This window comes from Sinocyclocheilus grahami, unplaced genomic scaffold, assembly GCF_001515645.1.
Source record: "Sinocyclocheilus grahami isolate Dianchi unplaced genomic scaffold, SAMN03320097.WGS_v1.1 scaffold832.1, whole genome shotgun sequence".
Taxonomy (NCBI): domain Eukaryota; kingdom Metazoa; phylum Chordata; class Actinopteri; order Cypriniformes; family Cyprinidae; genus Sinocyclocheilus; species Sinocyclocheilus grahami.
The window spans coordinates 490307-502219 of NW_015506011.1; the positions used below are offsets into that span (position 1 = coordinate 490307).

Sequence of the window (11913 nt, forward strand, 5' to 3'; positions counted from 1 at the left end):
TTATTGTTCATCCCAAAGATGCACAAAATCACTTTCACAGACTTTTTCATTAACTGTTCCCTCCTGGTGGAATGACCTGCCCAACTTAGTCGAAGCAGCTGAGTCCTTAACCATCTTCAACAAACGACTAAAAACACATCTGTTCCATCTTTATTTGACCCTCTAACTCTAGCACTCTCTATTCTAATTCCCCCCAAACACATGCACACTCTATTTTATTTCTATTCTACTACTTGTCTTCTTTAAAAGAGAGAGAGAGAGTCTCTGACACTAGCATTCTCTATTCTTTTTCTATTCTATCGTCTTGTTTTCTTTTTATTTATTATATAGAAAGACCATCTAACACTAGTATTCTCTATTCTTTTTCTATTCTTTTGACTTGTTTTATTTTTATTTATTATAAAAAAAACCTTGCTATGTGTACTGCTTTAGGCTAACCGAGACTTGTCACAGCACTTACATATTATTGCATATAATTGTTTTGCTTCTATTGTCCTCATTTTTAAGTCACCTTGGATAAAAGCTTCTGCTAAATGGCTAAATGTAAATATAAATATGTGCAATTTATGTAGAGAAAATAGTTGGCCAATCTATGCTATATATATATGTGCAATTTATTTAGAGAAAATATATATATATTAAACATACAGTTTGAATTTATTATCTTTAATATGTGTATTATTATGGTATTACTGTATTTATATAAAATGTGTTATTTATGTACAGACAGTACTCCAATATAATTGTAATATTGGCAATTTATTTTTATTTTTTAAAAACATACTTTTATAGGCATACTTGTTTTTTTGTTTTTTTTGCTGTTATTAGTTTTATTTAACAGTTTGCATAGTGCCTCAGAACCCCTCTTAACCGTGTTCAATTACTGTAATGTGTGGCGTTTTGCTTCTCATGTTGCTATTGTTGTTCTGGTTTGGTCCTGAATTAAACTTTCTCAGTGTGTCACATGAGTTTCTGCTGCTCGGTGTGACAGCAGGTTTATTATGATGCATCACCAGACACTACCGTCATATTCTGCTGCAATGACAGCTGAACTGACCCGAGTCCTGACATCCCGCTGCTTTAGCACAGCAAGTCCAAAACAGAGCTCTTTTAGGAAAGTGTCACACTTTCCAATTTAGTGTGTGCAACTGCAGCAATTTGATGTCAAGACATGCCAAGAGTTTGTCCTTGGCGTTGAAGATGACAGCGCAGTTGTTAGCTGTAGTTTTGAATGTTTTTAGCCCTACTCAAACAGAAAAACCTGACGTCCATCTCCAGCTGCAACAGAGGAAGATGGTGTTTGTTTTCTCACTCATCATGAGGTGTGACCGTGTAATGAGAGTGTATAGTATTCACAGTCATTAGGATGTGTGGGTCAACTCTTCTCAGCTCCCAGAAGGCCTAGAAATAGACCTTTTCTCAATTAAAGCATGACAAGAGGAAATGATAGCCATCACGGTGGCATTTTTCCCACAGGTTGATAGGAAGTGAAATTCAAGGGTTTGTATTAATATTCATCAAAGATGCAAGAACTAATGGATGAACTGATCATTAAAATAAACGCCATCAAATTTTATAATTAGTTAGTTGGGTCTTTTGGAGTGTGCATTGGGAAAATCTGTCAGTAACTGTAAAGTAAACTGTGAACTAAGTAAAAAAAACTCAATTTTAAGGGGGGAAAAACATTTACTGTTAATGCATTTTTATTTAGCAAACAACACATCAAAAAAGTAAATGTGTGATTTAAATGTCTCTGTCAATGTTAAACTTTGAATATTTTTTTACATTTTTTTTATTCTTTTTTTTTTTTTTTTGTGGTTGCTGTTGAGAATAAAATTTAGGTTTTAAATTAGCTAAACATGCTTGCATATGTAATAAAAGTTTTAAATGAGCAGCAACTGTAATTGGATGTAGTGGCATCATATTATTTATATGTTATTAAGTATACTGTATATAAATGCACACACAACCACAACCACAATTCAAAAGTTTGGGTTGGTAAGATTTTTTAAATGTTTTTGAAAGAAGTGTCTTCTGCTCACCCAGGCTGCACTTATTTGATCAAAAATATAGTAAAAAGTGAAATATTATTACAATTTAAAACAGCTGTTTTCTATGTGAATTTGTGTTAAACTGTAATGTATTTCTGTGATGCACAGCTGTATTTTCAGCATCATTCCTCCAGTCTTCAGCGTCACATGATCTTCAGAAATCAGTATAATATGCTGATCTGCTTGAAAACAGTTGTGCTGCACAATATTTGTGCGGAAACCAGGATACATACAATTTTTCAGGATTCACAGATAAACAGAAAGTTCAAAAGAACAACATTTATTGAAATAGAAATCATTTGTAACATTAGATATGTCTTTACTGTCACTTTTGATCAATATAATGCATCCTTGATAAATAAAAGTATTCATTTCTTTTTAAAAGATCACTCAAATATACTGCTCATAGAAGTAAAGACCTATTTTTGGACTTTCGCATTGAAGCCGAACAGAGCTGTGTAACATGACAGTAGCATCTCTGGAGATTTAATAAAAGTTCAAAGTCGAAAGAGCCACACTCTCTGCTGACATCTCACCTTCAAAGTGTGATGGATCTGCAGTGCTTTCCAGAAAGCCGACCCAAAGTTAAACGGTAATGAGACATCTGCAGGGAGCTGTTCAAATCCATAACTTGCAAGACTGATCTTTCTTTCCTCTTTTATTGCAGAATAAGGTGATGAGCATTGATGGTGTGAGAGTTAAACTACAGGTGAGCATGCAACTTTTTTAATGATATTTTAAAGGAATAGTCCACCCCAAAATGAAAATTTCCAGAGAATGTACTCACCTTCAGGCCCTCCAAGAGTTTGTTTCTTCATCAGTTTTGTAGAAATGCAGCATTGCATCAGTGTCTCAGCAATGGATGCTCTGCAGTGAATGGGTGCCATCAGAATGAGAGTCCAAACAGCTGATAAAAACATCACAATAATCCACAGCACTCCAGTCCATCAGATAACATCTGGAGAAGACAAAAGCTGAAACTAATCCAGCGTTAAGACGTTTTTAACTCAAATACATTGAGTCCATAATCCATAATAACTCTTCCTCCAGTGAAAAAGTGCATCTCATGTTGTCTCTCACATCAAAATCCAGCCACATATTTGTTTAAATGCTGCTTGATCTGTGCAGATTTCTCTCCTGATTCACACCAGAAAACTGACTCACTGGAGGAAGCGTTATTATGGATCATGGACTCGTATGTTAGTTGAAAACGTCTTAATGCTGGATTTATTTCAGCTTTTGTCTTCTCCAGATGTTAAGTGATGGACTGGAGTGCTGTGGATTACTTGTGGATTATTGTGATGTTTTTATCAGCTGTTTGGACTCTCATTCTGACGGCACCCATTCACTGCAGAGCATCCATTGCTGAGACACTGATGCAATTTCTACAAATCTGATGAAGAAACAAAATCATCTACATGTTGGATGGTTTGAGGATATACTAATTTTCAGCAAACTTTCATTTTTGAGTGAGCTATTACTTTAAGACACCAGTTGGCTTTACCATTACTAAACCAGCATAGACCAGAACAGACCTTCTTGCTGGTCTTTTCTACAGATTAAAATGTAACATCTCATACAAACACGTACCATTTTTTATTTTTTGTTAAGTGAATATTACGAGTTAAATCTGTTACTAATGCGCATATTTTCAATATAAGCTTTTAGGTTGGATACCATCTGTTGCCATTTATATTATCTCAATAAACCCTGGAGTAATTAGGTGATTTAATTACCTAATTTCAAAGCAACTCCAATTATCTGTGCTGTTTTAAATACTAAGGTGATGCATTTGGATGTTCCCATGTTGCTTCGCTCCCTCTGGCTAATATTGACTAAGTAAACAATGAATGCGCATCTCGAGGATCAGCTCTAATGAGAGTTTAACGAGGCTGTCATTAATCCTTAAAGCTTCATTAGCCGCATGCCTCGCACTAGTGAACGGATACACACAGACTCGACTGCGTGTTTGATTCAACCAGACAGACAGCTTCATAACCTGCTCTGCTGCACATACTGTATAATCAGAGAATAGCGTTACAGTAGATGGTTTTTAAGGTCGTTAGTGTAATTATTGTGGACCGTTGAACAGGGTGAGCGGTTGATAGGTGAATTAATGTTGATAGGGATCATTAAAGAACGCTGTGTCAGGTCAAATGTGCAAACATCTCAAAGCAAAACTAATCCTCCCACATGCTTAGGTTGTGAATCCGTGTTTTCACACATCAAGGTTGGGCCTCATTACTGGGGCTGTTCACGAACCTCATTTTTAAAGCGATAGTTCACCCAAAAATACTTCTTCTTTATATGAATTATTTGCTATATGTAAAAAAAAGGTTCTGTTTGAATCAGATGTATAACAGTTTGTGCCTTTTCTTAGGTGACTCTGTTTTAGAAATCCCTTTTATTGCATGCATCCTGCTTGAGTTTGAGACACAGAAGCATGTTTATATTTCTTAAAATGTTTAAAACATTAACTTTGGCAAATGTGTAATACAGTATCTTAGTTTAATGCTATCTTGACAAGTTTGGATTTCTGAGACACAGAAAAGTAGACACTGCCGCCATCCAATTTAAAAATGAAATCACTCATTTTTATTCATAAGTTCACACTTACCATTGTGTTGTTCTTATTTATTTTTTTAAAATGTAAAAATATTAACATTTACATTTATGCATTTGGCAGACACTTTTATCCAAAGCGACTTGCATTGCATTCAAGATATACATTTCTTCAGTTATTGAATTCCCTGCGAATGAAACCTGTAACCTCTGGGTTGCTGGCACTGTACTCTTAAAAATAGGTTCCCCAAAGAACCTTTCATGAGCAGCTGTTAAAAGAACCTTTTTTAGTAAAAAGAACATTTTGTGCAATGGAAAGTTTCAGTGGATGTTAAAGGTTCTTCATTGAACCATCAATGCCAGGTAAAGAACCTTTATTTTTAAGAGTGCATTTGAAAGCTACATGAATGCACATTAAAGGGATAGTTCAGCCAAACAATTTGCTAAAATTGCTTTGTTTCTTCATCAGGTTTGTAGAAATGTAGCATTGCATCAGTGTCTCAGCAATGGATGCTCTGCAAGTGAATGGGTGCCGTCAGAATGAGAGTCCAAACAGCTGATAAAACATCACAGTAATCCACAGCACTCCAGTCCAGCAGTTAACATCTGGAGAAGACAAAAGCATTAATCAAATCCAGTATTAAGACGTTTTTAACTCAAATACGAGTCCATAATCCATAATAACGCTTCCTCCAGTGAAAAAGTGCATCTGCTGTTGTTCAAATCCAGTATTAAGACGTTTTTAACTCAAATACGTTGAGTCCATAATCCATAATAACTCTTCCTCCAGTGAAAAAGTGCATCTGCTGTTGTCTCTCACATCAGAATCCAGCCACATATTAGTTTAGAGCTGTTTAAACGCTGCTTGATCTGTGCAGATTTCTCTCCTGATTCACACCAGAACACTTTTTTCACTGGAGGAAGCGTTATTATGGATTACAAACTCGTATTTTAACTGGAAGCGATGTTTTCAAGTTAAAAGCATCTTAATGCTGGATGTGTTTCAGCTTTTGTCTTCTCCAGATGTTAAATGATGGACTGGAGTGGTGTGGATTACTTGTGGATTATTGTGATGTTTTTATCAGCTGTTTGGACTCTCATTCTGACGGCACCCATTCACTGCAGAGGATCTATTGCTGAGACACTGATGCAATGCTACATTTCTCCAAACCTGATGAAGAAACAAACTCATCCTGATCTTGGATGGCCTGAGGGTGAGTCAATTTCCAGCAAATATTCATTTTTGGATGATCCATTCCTAATATCCATAAGTAATATACTGTATATGCATATTGAAAATAACAGAATAACTTATTAATACATAAAGTGTCTAGAACTATTGCATGCCTTCATATTACTTGGAGCCATTTATGATGCTTTTTAGTGCTTATTTGTGTGTGTGTGTGTGTGTGTGTGTGCGCGCGCAGTATCTCCCAGTCTTTGTTAATGTCAGGCTGCTCTGCTCATCAGCATTCATGTCTGCTCGCTCGGTTTCATCAGTGTGAAACATGACCCTGGCCGACAGATCTGTGTGTGTGTGTGTGTGTGTGAGACAGGTGCTCTTATCAGGACGTGGATGGTGTAATAGTCTCGACCTCACCCATAAATCCACATTCTTGTCCTCTACTGCACGCCATTACCACATCAGCTAATTAAAGCTTTTGCTCCTCTGCTCCTCTTCAATTGCTGTTATGGTGAAGAGTGAAAGCTGATATGATAGTATGAATGTGATGAATGCATGAATGAAGCAGGTGACGTTTGTGTCTCCTCTTGCTCTGTAGATCTGGGACACGGCGGGACAGGAGAGATTCAGGAGTGTGACGCACGCCTACTACCGAGACGCTCACGGTGAGTTGCATTGTATTGCACGAAGACTGCACAAATCATTTTCTTTATCAAAAAAGTTACATGGAGCAAAAAAGTGAGATGGAAGGAAACAAAGAGGAAAAAACAAGAAAAATGTATTGCCTTGCAAATGAAAACTCAAGTTACTTGTAATGTCTTCGTTATATTTTTAATGGAAAACAAGACAAAAAACAGATTAAGAAAGTTTTTTTTTTTGTGGTGTTAAAATTGCAGACACATTCTGTGCAGGAATTACAACGCTATAATTGGTCTCTGATATTAAAAATGGGTTGCCAGTGTTTTTGATGCTTTTATTAATAGAGTTCTAAAAATGGCACAGCTAAGCCGTTTGTCACGGTTTCGCTCTGTTTATCCTTCAGTTTCTCTCTCTCTTCTAGACTTAAATGCACATTGTAGTATATATATGACCCTGGAGCACAAACCAAGTCATAAGTGTCAATTTTATGAAATGGAGATTTATATATCATCTGAAAGCTGAATAAATAATCTTTCCATTGATGTATGGTTTGTTATGATCGGACAATATTTGGCTGAGATACAACTATTTGAAAATCTGGAATCTGAGGGTGCAAAAAAAATCAAGATATTGAGAAAATCATCTTTAAAGTTGTCCAAATTAAGTTCTTAGCAATGCATATTACTAATCAAAAATTAAGTTTTGATATATTTACGGTAGGACATTTACTAAATATCTTCGTGGAACATGATCTTTACTTAATATCCTAATGATTTTTGGCATAAAAGAGAAATGTATAATTGTGACCCATACAATGTATTGTTGGCTATTGCTACAAATATCCCCCAGCGACTTAACACTGCTTTTGTGCTGCAGGGACACATATCAGATTTCTGTAAATTTACCTGACCCAACACAACAGATTATTGTCCAATTAAAATTAAAATGCTACTACAAATGTATTAATGTTACCATGAACTGCGCAGGCCCGACATAACCTGACATGTTAATAACTGAATAGGAATGAATAAGAATATAGAAATTTTGTAAATGCATAAACAACCGCAGAAGGTTGATTTACTCACGAACCAATTTTAGATGTAGTTTGACAAATTTTCTTTTATCTTGTGTTGGTTTTGACATGTTAATAATTGAATATGAATAAGAAAATATGTATAAACAATAGCAAAACTGTGATTTACCTGTGAAAACCATTAAAATATTATTATTTTGCAGTGATCCCATGTGTTGTAGTTTTGAACTGAATAGCAATAAAAGAGCTGCAGAAGTGTAATTAACCCGTGAACCCTTTTAGATGTAGTGTGCGTCATATGTTCTTTTATGTTGTGTAGATTTGTTTGTGAGGGTGAGGCATGTCACGCGTCTGTCTTATATAGCTGCTTCTAGATTGCAGATGAAATACTGATTGTACCATTCAATGTTAACAACAAAAGAAATGGGAAGCGTTTATTTTAATACCTATTTATTTACACATGATTATATGGTTAGCAGCATTTCATCAATTGCATTCAGCATTGTTTTTCTGCTGTCAGAACAGACCTCGCAACCCACCAGTTGAGATTCACTCATACATGACTACCAAATTTCTCTCACATTCCCCATGTCATAAACATGATCTCCTGCCAAAACAATATCGGCGTAGTCCAAAGGAAAAAACAGTGCTTTATTTTAAGGTTTTTCTCACTCATAAAAAAATATTGCATTTATATTCTGGGTTCATTAACTTGCATGCAGATGGATAGTAGGATTTTGCATAAAGTTCACAGGTTTATTCATTATAGTTGTTTATATGGCAGAGAATTTGGCTGTTAAAGTTTTGTTTTGTTGTTTCGGCTTTAGATAATCTTTATGACATGAAAAATGTGAGAGAGACTGTCGTTGAGTCATTGTTTCAGAACATTAAACCATGTTGTGTTTTAGGATGTTACTTTTCTTACAACTTTATTCTCATAATTTAAAACTTGTATAAAACTTGTGCAGATTCTGTATAAGACTAGAAACACACCGAACTAAGACAACGTGTTTGGCACATGGTTATTATAGTTAACTAAAACTAAAACTAGAAATAAAACCATAAAACAAAATAAATGTTATCTGAATTTTTTTTTTTTTTATAAAAAAAAAATTTGTTTAATAAAAACTAATGTTTTAAATATAACATTTTGAATACTGAAATATGAAATTATTAAAATAAAATAAATGATAAACTTATGAAAATCTAAAACTTATTTAGTCACTGATTGATTTATTCAACTGATTCATTCAAAACAGTGTTATTTTGGTTACTATTATATAAATATATTTAAATATATATTATATAATTACTGCATATAATATATTATATAGCATTGTATTTATAATATACTGTATATAATACTATATATAATTATACTATATATAAATATATATTTTTAATATTTTTTGTTATTTTAGTATATCAAGTTAAACTAAATGAAAATGTGAAATGTTGAAATAAAATAAATTGTTTTTATATTTTGTTTAATTTCAGTTAACATTCAACATAACACTAACACACTCACACACACACGCACGCACACACAAACACACACATACATAAAACTTTAACTAAAATTAAAATAAAAACAACCTATAAAACTGACAAACTGATTCTAAATATAATAGTATCTCAATGATACTACAATAACACGTTATTTTAGTCTGCCATGAATACCTCTGAACTCTGGAGCATATCTAATATATTGTCCCAAACATATATCTTAGGAGAGATGCACTACTGGATTTCATTATGTAAGCTGGCTTTTGTGCTTCGTTTCAGCCAGAAAGAGCCACTTAGAGCTGCAGTGAAATGCAATTGGTTTGAACTACTGAACATCTAAAACTAAACCAAATGACAGATCGTAATAACAAAATGCATGTTCTTGTAGGCAGAGTAGCTGTTTTGCGTTCCCGCAGTAGCTGTTGGGTTTCAAGACTGTTTTTGTGCATTGTTAGTTTTTCAGTTTTTTAAAGCAGTACTAAATCAAAAGCGCTTTCTGAGAGCATGCGAGACCAGCCCACGCTCTTACACTCAAACATGACTGATCGGATCATAAAGAGCAGCTATTATGACCCTTTTAAATGAGGTTCTGATGCACGTACACCACTCAACAACCTTTCACCGTGCCTTCAGCGCTTTCCAGCAGAACACACGCGGCGCTCGAGTGATTGGCGTTTAAACTGATGCATAGTGATGCGATAATGCATGCTTTTTGCGGCTGAACATTTTCCCCTTATGAACTTGTCACATGCAAATGTGTGCATGCAGATCCTCTAATCACATCCCAGAGAGTCACCTTAGACGTTAGGCTGGTGCCGCTCATACTGTCCTGCGTGTGTGGAGCTTTATTAGGGTTCGTGTGAGGCTAAGCAGATCTACTGTACTCCTGACGCCCACAGACTGCCTCTCCCATCTGTGCCGTGCCTGTGTGCCATCAGCTCACCGAGAGACATGGCACTGCACCACGAAATGCTGCTCTAGATCACATGAAATCACACGCTCAGAACTGAACTGGAGATGCATGTGTTTGAATGTAGCCCAGATAATTCATATTTCATCCAGGAACGCTTGTATGTGTTTTTAGTATCAAAAAAGTTGTTTAGTATTACCATGTTCTTCGGAAATGCAATTGTTGTATTATAAAGGTTGTTTGAGCATGTACTATTGTATTCTTTGAAAGTAGCACGGCATATGAATATTATGAGATTAATGTTTTAAATATAACATTTTGAATATTGAAATACTGTATGAAATAATTTACAAAGATTTAATGATACACTTTAAATATGAAACTAAAACTCGTTAATTCATTCAACAGTTTTGTGCTACTTTAGTAGTTTGTATTAATATTTTAAGTTCTTATTTTTATATTTTACATTTTAATTTTATTTAAAATTGTAGCAATTTTGTTGTGTCTTTTTGTCAGTTTTAATGAATTCATTTTCTTTTTTATGTCTATATGATTTTTATTCATTTTTATTGCAGTTTTAGTTATTTTAGTAAATCAAGGTTAAACTAAATGAAAATGAGAAATGTTGTCTTGGCAACTTTTAATTTAATTTTTAATTTAATTTTTAATTTAATTTTTTATTTAATTTTTAATTTTATTTTATTTTATTTTATTTTATTTTATTTTATTTTATTTTATTTTATTTTTTATATATTTTATATTTTATATTATATTATATTATATCATTTTTATTTTATTTTAATTGCTTCTAGTAACAAAAAAGACTTTATGAATGGATAATTGAATCATTGACTCACCATTTTATATTTTATATTATATTATATTATATCATTTTTATTTTATTTTAATTGCTTCTAGTAACAAAAAAGACTTTATGAATGGATAATTGAATCATTGACTCACCTGATTTGTTCAAAAATGCTGACTGCTTTCAGTAATGAAACGCCGCTGTGTTTTGTTCAGAGAAACAAAGCTACGGCTCTGTTTTTGCTTTGTTTACAATTACTGTTGGTGAAATAGAGTAAAAACAGACAATATTGACAGTAATGCGTCTAAAATGCAAGCCACTGAAAATAAATGTCTTGTTCATGGAACTGTTGTATAAAATCAATATCATATTTACAATTGTGCTGATATTCTGGAAAAAAACAGCACTTGTGTGATATGTTATGAATATTAAAAACAGGAACTCCTATCTTGAATTTTGGGGGCATTTTTATTCATTTTGGTGGCATTTTTGCCACCATATAAAATAAATATATAAAACATGATATACAATATTTTTTTTAATTAGTTTGAAAATGTTTTTAAAATTCATCACAAATATTCACTTAATATTCACTTAATATTTATTTATATTATTATTTTCTCTCTCTATATATAATGATAACTTAATAAAATTCACATCAAAATAACATTAAATGAGATTTGGCTGGGTGGAACTAAAAATAGGCTTCATTTTCCTGATTTAAAAAGTAATTTATTTTGATTTTAGGGTAAAATGTGACCTGAACATGTTTCCAGATCTGGAAGGAAACGTGAACAGTTTGACATTTGTCTGTCATACAATGCCAATGAGGAATGATGATCCCTCAGCTCTCTTTTATCAGCAGACCTGTAGTATATTCATCATCTACTGCTCATCAGATAAGCAAACACAATGTGAAGGGAAAGGACACAGGCGCTCTTCAGAGGAGCTTTGAAAGCCATTCAGATGAAATCAATGATGTATGAGCTTTATTCATTGAATATGTGAGTTGTCTGTATTGAGTGAATGCTCTGCCTTATTTGCCTAATTTGATTATCAACCACCTTATAGCCAAACGCAAAGGTAATATGAATGATAAAATGTCTTTCAGAGCTAAAGGTGCAGTGGTTTGTGGGTAGTTTTAGTTGAGTCTCTCTCTTGCTCTCTCCTCTCTCTCTCTCTCTCTCTCTCTCCTCTCTCTCTTCCTCTCTCTCTCTCTCT

General features: G+C 33.8%; 1 protein-coding gene across 1 annotated transcript in view; it reads left to right on the plus strand.

Annotated features, from left to right (window-relative positions):
• Positions 1–11913, plus strand: part of LOC107562672 (ras-related protein Rab-26-like) — a gene marked incomplete at its 3' end in the record, with an annotated part of 77036 nt that overhangs the window by 27475 nt on the left and 37648 nt on the right. Inside the window, exons 3-4 of the mRNA XM_016247355.1 lie at positions 2719–2760; positions 6395–6461. Coding sequence (XP_016102841.1) covers positions 2719–2760; positions 6395–6461 — 109 coding nt within the window. The remainder of the gene's footprint in view (positions 1–2718; positions 2761–6394; positions 6462–11913) is intronic.